Genomic DNA, 15964 nt, shown 5'->3' on the forward strand with positions numbered 1-15964 from the left:
AGGTTAGCACAAATGTTACGTTCTGTGTTAATCTACTATAATAAAGTTACCTTTTCTATTTACTATTATCTGCCAAAACTTCTGCTTTTATAGAGGTGGTCACACTTTCTGATAATCAGTTATTTAAGGACATTTAAATAGCAGCTGACTGCTACTTACCGTCTTAATTCCAACAAAGCAACTTAAGAAGGTGTACTTTCTATTTTCCTGACCATTGTCTTTAAAAAACCTTCAAAGAATAGATATTTATATGATAGAATTTAATCATGTCCCTTGAGTGGGTTGTACCAGGTTTGCAAGTTATCCCCTATAGACAGGACAAAGGATAGCAATTTGATCGATGAACAGGACCCTCCAATGATCAAGAGAACTGGACGCCCTGCAATCTAGAGAATGAGGGTCCTGTTCTTAATAATGTTCTTCTGCCGCCCCAATAATTTGGAAATTGTAGAGTCTATCTCTAATCTTCTCTACCAGAGACAGGCGATAGCGTTCTCCCACTTCAATTATTAGGGAGAATGTGATTCCCGTTCTCAGTATCACTAGGGGTCACATTATGGTGATTGGTGGGAATCCCACCAGTTGGACCCTCACCCAATCAACTTCCTATCCCCTTGTGTCACTGTATTGTATAGATCTCCTTTGTACTATTTTGCATAAAGATTAACATAGCCTACAGTGTGTTATATACATATTATGCCATACAATGTGCATCATAATATGTACATATCCTCCATTCGTTAGTATCAGGTTGGATGACAGGGCCCCCTGACACTGCGGGCCCCATAGCAGCTTCTACCCTTGTAGTTCTGTCCCTGCTTGCTGCTGATTCATTATTGCTGCTAGACACAATTTATTGATTCACCGTAATTGAATTTGTTCTCACAAGCAGAGTCCGCGGCTACATCCTGTGCAGGAAGATGCAACGTCTGCTGCACCACAGATGGTAAGTATCTGCATTAATTAGTAAAGTGATTAAAAAAATAAGTGAAGATAAATATCACGGGCCCCATATAATGTATAAATGATGAAGTATCCTGGTTTCTGCATGAAGAAGTGTTATCTGATTAATTTAAAAGATTTTTCTGTGATGCTTTTTGGATCAATTTCTTAAGGTTTTTGAGATGATCATATAGCCCAGTGTTGAATTTACATTTAGGAATTGAAAGTTGTATATAAAAATCACTTTCTGTAGCACCTAGAAACACAATCCTGATACGATATTAACCAGTTCGCGACCGCCCGCCGTGTATTCACGGCGGCGGTCGGGTTGCGCTGTATGGAGAGGGCTCACGGGCTGAGCCCTCTCCATAGCCGGTAAGTCTTTGCTGCATATTGCAACAAAGGCTTACCAGTAACACCCGCGATCGGTAGCCTCAAAAAGATAGCGGCGCATGGGCCGTCTCCATGGTAGCCTCGGGTCTTCCGAAAACCCAAGGCTATTTCGTTTTAACCCCTTCATTACAATGTGCTGATAGCACATTGTAATGAATGAGGAGGAAAATCCCCATATACTGCCATACTGTAGTATGGCAGTATATGATAGGATCGATCAGACAACCTAGGGTTAAAGTACCCTAGGGAGTCGGAAAAATAGTATAAATAAAAATAAAAAAAAGTTTTAAAAAAAAATTCTAATAAAAAAACCTAAAATTTCAAATCACCCCCCTTTCCCTAGAACTGACATAAATATAAATAAACAGCAAAAATCATAAACACATCAGGTATCGATGCGTCCGAAAATGCCCGATCTATCAAAATATGATAACGGGTTTTCAATGCGTTTAACCCTGTAACGGAAAATAGCACTTTTTTGCCATTTTGAAAAATATAAAAAAATCTATAAAAAGTGATCAAAAGGTCGTACAGTCCTAATAATGATATCATTGAAAATATTATCAAATTTCGCAAAAAATAACACCACCCACAGCTCCGTACACCAAAGTATAAAAAAGTTATTAGCGCCAGAAGTTGGCAAAATCAAAAAAATTATTTTTGTACAGGAAATTTTAATTTTTGTAAATGTATGAAATGTATGAAAGGTTCTAAAACCTATACAAATTTGGTATCCCCTTAATCGTACCGACCCAAAGAATAAAGTAGACGTGTCATTTGGGGCGCTCAGTGAAAGACGTAATATCCAAGCCCACAAGAAAATGGCGCAAATGCGTTTTTTCACCATTTTCATTGCATTTGGAATTTTTTTCCCGCTTCCGAGTACATGGCATGGAATATTTAATACCATCACTATGAAGTGCAATTTGTCACGCAGAAAACAAGCCGTCACACAGCTCTTTACGTGTAAAAATAAAAAAGTTATAGATTTTTGAATGTGGGGAGTGAAAAATGGACATGAAAAAACAGGAAAGGGCCCGGTCCTTAACCGGTTAAAGGGGAGACTATCGTCTTTAATAGGACACTGGAATTGTATTTATAGGTGCCACGGTTCAAATAGGTTTTCCAGGATGAGATATGGAAAACCAGGCCTCTTTTAGCTACCCTGTAAGGCAGCTCCCTTGACATCAAGCATGACCTTCAGGAGACCTAATGACATGATGCGGGATTAAAACCAAACCAGTATATCTATTCCAGAAGGAACAGACTCCCAACTATAGACAGCAATGTTTCAACCTGGTTGGGTCTCCTCAGTACAGTGTAGGGAACTGGTTTGTCAGAGTTAGAGGCTTGTGACTAGGGTCAGGAAGTAAGAGTTTGCCTTGTGGAAACTGCCAATTAAGGTCACCGTGTAGGCATGAGGAGTCTTATAGGCATGGATGCTCCACTAGGGGATTCTGGGAAGAGACCCAACCAGGTTGAAACATTGCTGTCTACAGTTGGGAATCTGTTTTTTCTGGAATAGATATACTGGTTTGGTCTTAACCCTGCATCATGTCATAAAGCTTCCCGAAGGTCATTTTTTATGTCAAGGGAGCTGCCTTACAAGGTAGCTATAAGAGACATAATTTATTACTTATTTGCATATTTTCCGCAAATTTTGCCAATGTCTGACATTTATAAATATGTTATCTGCATGGGGTATGAGCAAATAGGGCATATGTAACCTTATGGCAGTCGTGTAGGGGATTCTGTTCTCTTGTCAGTCACTGTAATTCCTGCAGCAGAGGGACAGCACTTGAACATGTGACCACTGCAGCCAATCACTGATTGCCAAGGTGATTTATTAGTCACATGTACAACGTCGCTGCTGCAGGAAGTACAGAGATCAACAAAGGAACCAGAGGGATTGATATGGAGGGTGTTAACCCATTTTTGCATACAAATTAATTTTATAAAATGAAATATGGTTATAGGTTGTAAATCTTATCTTGAACAAAAATAAATTGTTCGTTAAATTTGTTAAAATGTTTTCCTTTGTAGGAGATCCTGGTAGCTCAGAGACAGCTCTTGGTCAATGGAGTCTATAAGGATCAGTTTAAAGTTGCCCTGAAGACTTACATTGAATTTACTGCTACCCAAGAACATTGCTTACAGTAAGTCTACTTACCTTTCCCTTTGCACGTGTTTGGTGAGAAGGAAGGTAGGAAGATGGGATTGATATGTGAGAAACATCTTATGGTGTTGGGTTTTTTCCCATATTACAAAGCATCGGCATTGTGGTGTGAAGGACCTCCCTGGGTTCCCCAACTTCTACCATGAAGGGAGACTTGGGAAGCCCCATGGATGGTTCTGTCTCATAGGAATGATGGTTTAGCATTAGAGATGAGCGAACATGCTCGTCCGAGCTTGATGCTCGGTCGAGCATTAGGGTACTCGAAACTGCTCGTTGCTCGGACGAATACTTCGCCCGCTCGAGAAAATGGCAGCTCCCGCCGTTTTGCTTTTTGGCGGACAGAAACAGAGCCAATCACAAGCCAGGAGACTCTGCACTCCACCCAGCATGACGTGGTACCCTTACACGTCGATAGCAGTGGTTGGCTGGCCAGATCAGGTGACCCTGGGATAGACTAGCCGCTGCCCGCGCTGCTCGGATCATTCTGTGTCTGGATGCCGCTAGGGAGAGAGCTGCTGCTGGTCAGGGAAAGCGTTAGGGTGTTCTATTAGCTTACTGTTAGGCAGGAGTGATTCTCAAAGAACCCAACAGCCCTTCTTAGGGCTACAATAACGTTCTACTTTTTTTATTTTAATTTGCATCTAGTACCATTTTGTGAGGAATTAGCAGGGGGACTTGCTACCGTTGTGTTCAGCTCTTAGTGGCACACATATCCATAGCAAAGACCGAAGTGGGAAAATTTAGTAGGGGTTGGATTTCAATTAGGCACTAACTCAGTGTCATCTCATCTGGCATATTAGTGTGCTTTGATACTTGGCTAGAAAATAGCCATAGGAGAATACAAACAGCTTACTTACGCCTACAGTAGCGTTCTATATATTTGATTTCTGGTTGATCTGCTGGTGGCTGTACTTTCTGCAGTGCATGTACTTGCCAATTCTGAGCAATTTGTAGTGAGACTTGCGACCGCTGTGTTCTGCGCTTAGTGGCGCACATATCCATAGCAAAGACCGAAGTGGGAAAATTTAGTAGGGGTTGGATTTCAATTAGGCACTAACTCAGTGTCATCTCATCTGGCATATTAGTGTGCTTTGATACTTGGCTAGAAAATAGCCATAGGAGAATACAAACAGCTTACTTACGCCTACAGTAGCGTTCTATATATTTGATTTCTGGTTGATCTGCTGGTGGCTGTACTTTCTGCAGTGCATGTACTTGCCAATTCTGAGCAATTTGTAGTGAGACTTGCGACCGCTGTGTTCTGCGCTTAGTGACGCACATATCCATAGCAAAGACCGAAGTGGGAAAATTTAGTAGGGGTTGGATTTCAATTAGGCACTAACTCAGTGTCATCTCATCTGGCATAGTAGTGTGCTTTGATACTTGGCTAGAAAATAGCCATAGGAGAATACAAACAGCTTACTTACGCCTACAGTAGCGTTCTATATATTTGATTTCTGGTTGATCTGCTGGTGGCTGTACTTTCTGCAGTGCATGTACTAGCCAATTCTGAGCAATTTGTAGTGAGACTTGCGACCGCTGTGTTCTGCGCTTAGTGACGCACATATCCATAGCAAAGACCGAAGTGGGAAAATTTAGTAGGGGTTGGATTTCAATTAGGCACTAACTCAGTGTCATCTCATCTGGCATAGTAGTGTGCTTTGATACTTGGCTAGAAAATAGCCATAGGAGAATACAAACAGCTTACTTACGCCTACAGTAGCGTTCTATATATTTGATTTCTGGTTGATCTGCTGGTGGCTGTACTTTCTGCAGTGCATGTACTAGCCAATTCTGAGCAATTTGTAGTGAGACTTGCGACCGCTGTGTTCTGCGCTTAGTGACGCACATATCCATAGCAAAGACCGAAGTGGGAAAATTTAGTAGGGGTTGGATTTCAATTAGGCACTAACTCAGTGTCATCTCATCTGGCATAGTAGTGTGCTTTGATACTTGGCTAGAAAATAGCCATAGGAGAATACAAACAGCTTACTTACGCCTACAGTAGCGTTCTATATATTTGATTTCTGGTTGATCTGCTGGTGGCTGTACTTTCTGCAGTGCATGTACTTGCCAATTCTGAGCAATTTGTAGTGAGACTTGCGACCGCTGTGTTCTGCGCTTAGTGACGCACATATCCATAGCAAAGACCGAAGTGGGAAAATTTAGTAGGGGTTGGATTTCAATTAGGCACTAACTCAGTGTCATCTCATCTGGCATAGTAGTGTGCTTTGATACTTGGCTAGAAAATAGCCATAGGAGAATACAAACAGCTTACTTACGCCTACAGTAGCGTTCTATATATTTGATTTCTGGTTGATCTGCTGGTGGCTGTACTTTCTGCAGTGCATGTACTAGCCAATTCTGAGCAATTTGTAGTGAGACTTGCGACCGCTGTGTTCTGCGCTTAGTGACGCACATATCCATAGCAAAGACCGAAGTGGGAAAATTTAGTAGGGGTTGGATTTCAATTAGGCACTAACTCAGTGTCATCTCATCTGGCATAGTAGTGTGCTTTGATACTTGGCTAGAAAATAGCCATAGGAGAATACAAACAGCTTACTTACGCCTACAGTAGCGTTCTATATATTTGATTTCTGGTTGATCTGCTGGTGGCTGTACTTTCTGCAGTGCATGTACTAGCCAATTCTGAGCAATTTGTAGTGAGACTTGCGACCGCTGTGTTCTGCGCTTAGTGACGCACATATCCATAGCAAAGACCGAAGTGGGAAAATTTAGTAGGGGTTGGATTTCAATTAGGCACTAACTCAGTGTCATCTCATCTGGCATAGTAGTGTGCTTTGATACTTGGCTAGAAAATAGCCATAGGAGAATACAAACAGCTTACTTACGCCTACAGTAGCGTTCTATATATTTGATTTCTGGTTGATCTGCTGGTGGCTGTACTTTCTGCAGTGCATGTACTAGCCAATTCTGAGCAATTTGTAGTGAGACTTGCGACCGCTGTGTTCTGCGCTTAGTGACGCACATATCCATAGCAAAGACCGAAGTGGGAAAATTTAGTAGGGGTTGGATTTCAATTAGGCACTAACTCAGTGTCATCTCATCTGGCATAGTAGTGTGCTTTGATACTTGGCTAGAAAATAGCCATAGGAGAATACAAACAGCTTACTTACGCCTACAGTAGCGTTCTATATATTTGATTTCTGGTTGATCTGCTGGTGGCTGTACTTTCTGCAGTGCATGTACTAGCCAATTCTGAGCAATTTGTAGTGAGACTTGCGACCGCTGTGTTCTGCGCTTAGTGACGCACATATCCATAGCAAAGACCGAAGTGGGAAAATTTAGTAGGGGTTGGATTTCAATTAGGCACTAACTCAGTGTCATCTCATCTGGCATAGTAGTGTGCTTTGATACTTGGCTAGAAAATAGCCATAGGAGAATACAAACAGCTTACTTACGCCTACAGTAGCGTTCTATATATTTGATTTCTGGTTGATCTGCTGGTGGCTGTACTTTCTGCAGTGCATGTACCAGCCAATTCTGAGCAATTTGTAGTGAGACTTGCGACCGCTGTGTTCTGCGCTTAGTGACGCACATATCCATAGCAAAGACCGAAGTGGGAAAATTTAGTAGGGGTTGGATTTCAATTAGGCACTAACTCAGTGTCATCTCATCTGGCATAGTAGTGTGCTTTGATACTTGGCTAGAAAATAGCCATAGCAATAGGATAGCATTGTTTGGTTTTAAAAACTCAAAAAAAAACAAAAAACACAAAAAAAAACAAAAAACACAAAAAAAAACAAAAAAAAGTTAAAAAAAAAATAAAGTTATAACTCTCATTTTAAAAATGTTTAACCCGAGGGCTAGGGGTAGAGGACGAGGGCGGGGACGTGGGCGTCCAACTACTGCAGGGGTCAGAGGCCGTGGTCCTGGGCGGGGTGAGACACCACCTGCTGATGAGGGAGCAGGGGAACGCCGCAGAGCTACACTCCCTAGGTTCATGTCTGAAGTTACTGGGACTCGTGGTAGAGCACTGTTGAGGCCAGAACAGTGCGAACAGGTGATGTCGTGGATTGCTGACAATGCTTCGAGCAATTTGTCCACCACCAGTCAGTCTTCCACGCAGTCCACCCATGTCACCGAAATCGCCACTCCTCCAGCTCCTGCACCTCAGCCTCCTCCCCCCCAGTCTGCCCCCTCCCAGGAAAATTTGGCATTTGAACCGGCATACTCTGAGGAACTGTTTTCTGGACCCTTCCCACAGTCACAAACCACTTGTCCGGTTGCTGCTGAGCAATTTTCCGATGCCCAGGTTTTCCACCAGTCACAGTCTGTGGGTGATGATGACCTTCTTGACGTAGTGGAAGTGTGTAAAGAGGTGTCCGACGATGAGGAGACACGGTTGTCAGACAGTGGGGAAGTTGTTGTCAGGGCAGGAAGTCCGAGGGGGGAGCAGACTGAGGGATCGGAGGATGATGAGGTGACAGACCCAAGCTGGGTTGAGAGGCCGGGTGAACACAGTGCTTCTGAGACGGAGGAGAGTCCTCGACCAGAACAGGTTGGAAGAGGCAGTGGTGGGGCCAGACGGAGAGGCAGGGCCAGAGCTGGTGCATCAGCGCCAAATGTGTCAACTAGTGAAGCTCCCGTGGCGAGGGCTCTTGCGGCGAGGGCTAGATCTTCAGAAGTCTGGAGGTTCTTTAAGGAAACACCGGATGACCGACGGACTGTGGTGTGCAACATTTGCCAAACCAGGCTCAGCAGGGGTTCCACCACTACTAGCTTAACTACCACCAGTATGCGCAGGCATATGAATGCTAAACACCCCACTCAGTGGCAACAAGCCCGTTCACCTCCGGCCGTGCACACCACTGCTCCTTCCCCTGTGTCAGCTGATAGTCAGCCCCCTGCCCAGGACCCTGCCACAAAAACCCCATCGTCGCCTCCACGATCCTCCACAGCATCCACCAGTGTTCAGCTCTCCATACCCCAGACGCTGGAGCGGAAACGCAAATATAGTGCAACCCACCCGCACGCCCAAGCCCTTAATGTGCACATCTCCAGATTGCTTAGCCTGGAGATGCTGCCCTATAAGCTAGTAGAGACCGAGGCCTTTCGCAACCTCATGGCGGCGGCCGCCCCTCGGTATTCGGTCCCCAGCCGCCACTACTTTTCCCGATGTGCCGTCCCAGCCCTGCACCAGCACGTGTCAGACAACATCATCCGTGCCCTGACCAACGCCGTTTCTGACAAGGTCCACCTGACCACGGACACGTGGACGAGTGCTGCCGGGCAGGGCCACTATATATCGCTGACGGCACATTGGGTTAACTTGGTGGAGGCTGGGACCGAGTCTGACCCTGGGGCTGCTCATATACTGCCGACGCCGAGGATTGCGGGGCCTACCTCGGTCCAGGTGTTTCAGGCCTACTATGCCTCCTCCTCCTCCCACCCCTCCTCCACCTCCTCCTCCGAACTACCATCCGTGGGCACGGCGCCATCAGTCGGTAGCTCTAGGCACAGCAGCAGTGCCGTCGCTAAGCGACAGCAGGCGGTGCTCAAACTGCTGAGCCTAGGCGACAAAAGGCACACCGCCCAAGAGCTATTACAGGGCATCACGGCGCAGACTGATCTGTGGCTGGCACCGCTGAACCTGAAGCCAGGCATGGTTGTGTGTGACAACGGCCGTAACCTGGTGGCGGCTCTGCAACTCGGCAGACTGACACATGTGCCATGCCTGGCCCATGTGTTAAATCTGATAGTTCAGCGTTTCCTCAAGACATACCCCAATCTGTCTGATTTGCTCACGAAGGTGCGCCGCATCTGTGCGCATTTCAGGAAGTCCAGCCCAGATGCTGCCACTCTCAGGGCAGCGCAGCGCCGCCTCCAACTGCCCGCTCACCGACTGTTGTGCGACGTGCCCACGAGGTGGAATTCAACACTGACCATGTTATCCAGAGTTTACCAGCAGCGCAGAGCGATTGTAGACTGCCAGATGTCAACTTCCACCAGAACTGGTAGTCAGGTCAGTCAGCTTCCTCAAGTCTACAATGAGGAGTGGACGTGGATGTCTGATATCTGTCAGGTGCTGAGTAACTTTGAGGAGTCAACACAGATGGTCAGTGGCGATGCCGCCATCATCAGCCTCACCATCCCGCTGCTTGGCCTGTTGAAAAACTCTCTGGTCAGCATGAAGTCGGAAGCTTTGCGCTCGTCACAAGAGACAGGGGAAGAATATTCCCTTGTTGATAGCCAAAGCACCCTCAGGTCTGTTTCTCAGCGCATATCGGAGGAGGTGGAGGTGGAGGAGGATGAGGAGGAAGAGGAGGAGAATGTTGGCGAGACACAAGAGGGGACCATTGTTGAGTCCTTCACTGTTCAGCGTGTATGGGCAGAAGAAGAGGAGTTGGAGGAGTTGGAGGAGGAGGAAATGGACAGTCAGGCCAGTGAGGGGAGTGAATTCTTACGCGTTGGTACTCTGGCGCATATGGCAGATTTCATGCTAGGCTGCCTATCCCGTGACCCTCGCGTTCAAAGAATTTATTCCAGCACCGATTACTGGGTGTTCACTCTCCTGGACCCACGGTACAAGCAAAATCTTTCCACTCTCATCCCTGCAGAGGAAAGGAGTGTGAGAATGCATGAATACCAGCAGGCCCTGGTGCACAAGCTGAAACAGTATTTCCCTTCTGACAGCGCTAGCGGCAGAGTGCGTAGTTCTGCGGGACAAGTAGCGAGGGAGAGTAGGCGAGCAGGCAGCTTGTCCAGCACTGGCAAGGGTACGCTTTACAAGGCTTTTGCCAGCTTTATGTCACCCCAGCAAGACACTGTCACCTGTCCCCAGTCTCGGCAGAGTAGGGCTGATCTTTACAGAAAGATGGTGAGGGAGTACGTAGCTGACCATACCATCGTCCTAAATGATCACACAGCTCCCTACAACTACTGGGTTTCAAAGCTGGACATGTGGCACGAACTGGCGCTGTACGCCTTGGAGGTTCTTGCCTGCCCTGCCGCTAGCGTCTTGTCCGAGCGGGTTTTCAGTGCAGCTGGTGGCATCATCACCGATAAGCGTACACGCCTGTCGACTGACAGCGCTGACAGGCTGACGCTTATTAAAATGAATAAAGGCTGGATTTCTCAGAATTTCCAATCTCCACCAGGTGAAGGAAGCTCAACCTGAATAATTGATCCACTCCTCCTCCTCCTCATTTTCCTCCTTCTCCTCCTCTTTGTACAGTAAAGCAGAGGAAAATGGCTATTTTTTGACAGGGCCCACTGGCTCTTGCTATAGTACTTCATGCATTTAATTTTTCTGGAGGGCCACCTACCCGGTCCTCTGTTTGAAACAATTTTTGTGAGTGCCACATACAGGCACTCAATCTATTCCATTTTTCTGGAGGGCCACCTACCCGGTCCTCTGTTTTAAAAAATTTTTGGGACTGCCACATACAGGCACTCAATCTATTCCATTTTACTGGAGGGCCACCTACCTGCTCCTCTGGTTTGAAAAATGTTTGGGACTGCCACATACAGGCACTCAATCTATTCCATTTTACTGGAGGGCCACCTACCTGCTCCTCTGGTTTGAAAAATGTTTGGGACTGCCACATACAGGCACTCAATCTATTCAATTTTACTGCAGGGCCACCTACCTGCTCCTCTGGTTTGAAACATTTTTGGGACTGCCACATACAGGCACTCAATCTATTCCATTTTACTGGAGGGCCACCTACCTGCTCCTCTGGTTTGAAAAATGTTTGGGACTGCCACATACAGGCACTCAATCTATTCCATTTTACTGCAGGGCCACCTACCTGCTCCTCTGGTTTGAAACATTTTTGGGACTGCCACATACAGGCACTCAATCTATTCCATTTTACTGGAGGGCCACCTACCTGCTCCTCTGGTTTGAAAAATGTTTGGGACTGCCACATACAGGCACTCAATCTATTCCATTTTACTGGAGGGCCACCTACCTGCTCCTCTGGTTTGAAAAATTTTTGGGACTGCCACATACAGGCACTCAATCTATTCCATTTTACTGCAGGGCCACCTACCTGCTCCTCTGGTTTGAAACATTTTTGGGACTGCCACATACAGGCACTCAATCTATTCCATTTTACTGGAGGGCCACCTTCCTGCTCCTCTGGTTTGAAAAATGTTTGGGACTGCCACATACAGGCACTATCCAAATTAAATTGTCTCCATAGCAGCCTCCACACGTTGTCTCCATTGCTACCTCCAAAAGTCGTCCATATAGCTGCCTCCATACATCGTCCCTTTATCAAACGAGGTGTGTCAGGCAGAAATTTGGGTTGTTTTCATGGATTCCACATCAAAGTTGTTAACTTTGTCGCCACCCTGCTGTGTTATCCACAAAATATACTGGCAAACTTTTACCATTTAGGGATATTATTTCAGCGCTTCTTGCGCATCTGTTTACATTCCCCTCACCCGGCATATCCTAAACTTATAAGAACGCTACTACACTTGATCTTATACAAAAGGTTCTTAGAAGTGCTGTTTGGGGAGTAGCCTAGAGACAGGGGCTTGGATTGGCGAAAGCTCGCCTGGCAGCGGAGCGCCAGCTCCATGCGCATCATGCGCTTCTTGCGCATCTGTTTACATTCCCCTCACCCGCCATATCCCAAACTTATAAGAACGCTACTACACTTAACTTGGTGCAGGCTGGGACCGAGTCTGACCCTGGGGCTGGTCATATACTGCCAACGCAGAGAATTGCGGGGCCTACCTCGGTCCAGGTCTCAAAGGCCTACTATACCTCCTCCCACCCCTCCTCCACCTCCTCCTCCTCCGAATTACCATCCGTGGGCATGGCGCCATCAGTCGGTAGCTCTAGGCACAGCAGCAGTGCCGTCGCTAAGCGACAGCAGGCGGTGCTGAAACTGCTGAGCCTAGGCGATAAAAGGCACACCGCCCAAGAGCTATTACAGGGCATTCCACATCAAAGTTGTTAACTTTGTCGCCACCCTGCTGTGTAATCCACAAAATATACTTGCAAACTTTTACCATTTAGGGATATTATTTCAGCGCTTCTTGCGCATCTGTTTACATTCCCCTCACCCGCCATATCCTAAACTTATAAGAACGCTACTACACTTGATCTTATACAAAAGGTTCTTAGAAGTGCTGTTTGGGGAGTAGCCTAGAGACAGGGGCTTGGATTGGCGAAAGCTCGCCTGGCTGCAGAGCGCCAGCTCCATCCCAAGATCCAACTAACATAGTTGCAGCACCTTTAATCTACTACTAGTTCACTGCCTCCATAATAATAATAATAATAATCTTTATTTATATAGCGCCATCATATTCTGTAGCGCTTTACAAATCATAGGAAACAAATACAAATGTAATGTAACAGAGCACAACATTTGTATGGAACAACAGGAGTGAGGTCCCTGCTCGCCAGAGCTTACGGTTTATGAAGATGATGGGGTAACACGAGGTAAAAGAATATTTAATGGTCAAGCCATTCTTCTTAGGGAATAGAAAAAAATATAATAAATGGAATTGCTGTCGCTTGAACCACTCAGCCGTCATCTTATATACCAGGTCCAGGGTGAATGGGACTGCAGAGAAGTCTGGTGCCTGTTGGTTGCTGGATAACAGATGGGAGGACGACACAGGACGGGTTAGTAGAAGAGTTAAAACTTCATGCAGTTAATGAGTGTTATAGGCTTGCCTAAAGAAATGGGTTTTAAGAGCACGTTTGAAACTTTGGAGGTTAGGTATTAGTCTGATAGTCCGGGGCAGAGCATTCCATAGAATTGGTGCAGCTCTAGAGAAGTCTTGGAGACGCGAGTGGGAGGTCCGCACTAGGGTAGAGGTTAATCTAAGATCACTGGCGGATCTAAGAGCACGGGTTGGGCGATAGACTGAGATAAGAGAGGAGAGGTAGGGGGGTGCAGCATTATACAGAGCTTTATGGATGAGGGTTATTATTATTTTAAACTGTATTCGAAAGGAGACTGGCAGCCAGTGCAGCGACTGGCATGAACTGTAAGCATACATGGTCCCCTTATCAAACGAGCTGTGTCAGGCAGAATTTTGGGTTGTTTTCATGGCTTCCATGTTAACTTTGTCGCCACCCTGCTGTGTAATCCACAAAATATACTGGCAAACTTTTATCATGTACCGATATTATTTGAGCGCTTCTTGCTCACCTCCTTTGGTTCCTCTCTGACACCCATTGGTTTGAAGCCTGAGTCCAATTAGGGTATGTCGCCATGCCACTCTCTAGCCTGCTGCCGCTGCCTCTGCATGCCGTCCCCTATAGTGTCAGGGTCAATTATTGGATGTTTTAGATGCTATCTAGCTTCATTCTGTCACTCTGTCATGGCCATGCTGTTCCCCATAATTTTGGCATAATGGTGCGATTAGGCAGCCTCAGAGGCATCCATGCATGCTGCCCCTGCTGTTTCCTGTCCATTTCCGTGGTGTTTCCATCCTTTTCTGAGGTTCCCAGGTGTTTGGCCAAGCTTCCCTGTGCAGAGCCTTGGTCCCCTTGAAAAATGCTCGAGTCTCCCATTGACTTCAATGGGGTTCGTTATTCGAGACGAGCACTCGAGCATCGGGAAAAGTTCGTCTCGAATAACGAGTACCCGAGCATTTTAGTGTTCGCTCATCTCTATTTAGCATTGATGTAATGTGTAGGGTTAGGTTTAGCTGCTGGTTTATCAGTTTCTCCATCTCTCATTTGTAATTCAGGTGCCAAATAAAATTCTGTGGGGTATTATCCCGGCAGTTGTCATGGATATGTGCATAACCTAGTTCAAGGGTAAAACACAAAAGGAAGATTCTCTTGTAGTTGTCATGACAATAGATATTTGTGGAGTTAAACAATAGAGATCCCATACTCCATGGTTAACCTTATACATATTCACCTCATGTTCAACCCTAATTGATGAATGACGTGACGTTCACTCCTTCGACAATTTGGTTTTTATAATAGATCTGCCTTATTATAACCTATATGTATATAATGGTTTCTTTGAGAAATCGACTTTATGAGTCTCCTTTCCTGCCCTTTAAGTTATGTTGTAGCAAATCAACGTCACTTTCCCGAATATTATAAAAGTACCAATGTATCAATGTCACACATAGGGGGATATTTATTATACACTACTACCACCCCCTGCAGCCTCCAGATCTATCAAAGAGGTTCGGCCTCTTCATATATTGGATGGATGTTCCGTCCTGCTGTAGAATTATGCCATGGCCCACGGGTGTGGGCTATAGGAAGTGCACAGTCGCGGGGCTAGAACCCCCCTTCGGGCCCACTCAGGCACCGGTTGCACCCCCACTTTACGTTGAGATGACTAAAGGGGGAAATGGCATGGCAAAATTGAGCCTAATCCATGGCTTGTATGCCAAAACTGGAACAGAAGACCTGATAAATCTGCCCCATAATATTATCTGGAATTGTATCTGTAGCCTTCAAAAATCCCGAGCAGTGTTGGTATCTTAAGCACCCAATATACTAATTATTTTTTTTGGTGGGCGGTTCCATGCTTTTTCCTCCAGCCCACCTGTCTTTCATGAGTGCCAAAACTAACTGCACAGATAACTCGTGAATGGTGGGGGTAGTTGAAAATTCTGATTTGTTTAGATTGCATTGCAAAAACTCTTAGCATGTAACAGATTTTTTACCAGCCTCTAGTAAGAATATTCTGTAGATAAGAGATAAGCAATGTTTTACTCCTCGTGTATATAGAACCTTCCATTCATACCAGAAGTCTTCCAAGGCACATGTATCTATAATTAACTAGCAAAAGAAGACTTATACAGACAGCAATGAGATCCATCAGTCTTGAGTTCACCCAACAAATTGCATGTGGTCCTAGTGGTGCTTTCAATTTACAGATACGGTTAAAATACGGTTATACTCTGTTAGATTCCTCCTGCTCCCCTGAGTCTGAAGGCTGCTCCTTCCATCCCACCCGTGATTGTCCTCCGGGGTTCATTCTAAACCCTTACTACCCCTTCTCTAAACTTATGGCTACCTTTTCATTGAAGTTTTTGACTAGTTTTCAAAAACTATGATTTCAACCCAATGTCTACATATGAAATGGATCGGACTGGCAAACCCAAGCGAAAACTATCATAAAACATGATGCTTCATGGTGTAGATAGTTCCTGCTTTGGTGAAATATGGTAGTGGAATATTGCTTACCTGGTTTAGTTGTTTAAAGACTTCTGGATGCTACTTCCGGTGCTGATGAGAACTGATCAATGGGGTTAGAACGAAAAATAAAAAACTTGGGGAAAAGCAGACATCATCACTTGGTTAGAAGAACCTTTATGGCATAGATGGCGGAGACACATTTCCACCATGGAGGGGCATCTTCTTCATGGCACTGGATCGAAGTTTCCTTACGGTCTGCAGTTGGCATTCCTTCATGCGTCTTCATAATGAAAATTCATCTTACCAAGTTACAGGGGCCAAGATTTATCAAAGACCCTGCGTCAGTTTTC

At 45.5% G+C, this 15964-nt stretch overlaps 1 protein-coding gene across 2 annotated transcripts in view; it reads left to right on the plus strand.

The window, feature by feature from the left end:
- The window catches only part of NECAB3 (N-terminal EF-hand calcium binding protein 3), a 75496-nt gene that overhangs the window by 38212 nt on the left and 21320 nt on the right, over nucleotides 1-15964 (plus strand). The window contains exons 9-10 of one of the 2 annotated variants that reach the window (XM_072112199.1): nucleotides 890-946; nucleotides 3379-3491. In XM_072112199.1, coding sequence (XP_071968300.1) covers nucleotides 890-946; nucleotides 3379-3491 — 170 coding nt within the window. The remainder of the gene's footprint in view (nucleotides 1-889; nucleotides 947-3378; nucleotides 3492-15964) is intronic. The other variant, XM_072112200.1, reaches the window with a different exon arrangement.

This window comes from Engystomops pustulosus, chromosome 6, assembly GCF_040894005.1.
Source record: "Engystomops pustulosus chromosome 6, aEngPut4.maternal, whole genome shotgun sequence".
In the NCBI taxonomy this organism is placed as follows: Eukaryota; Metazoa; Chordata; class Amphibia; order Anura; family Leptodactylidae; genus Engystomops; species Engystomops pustulosus.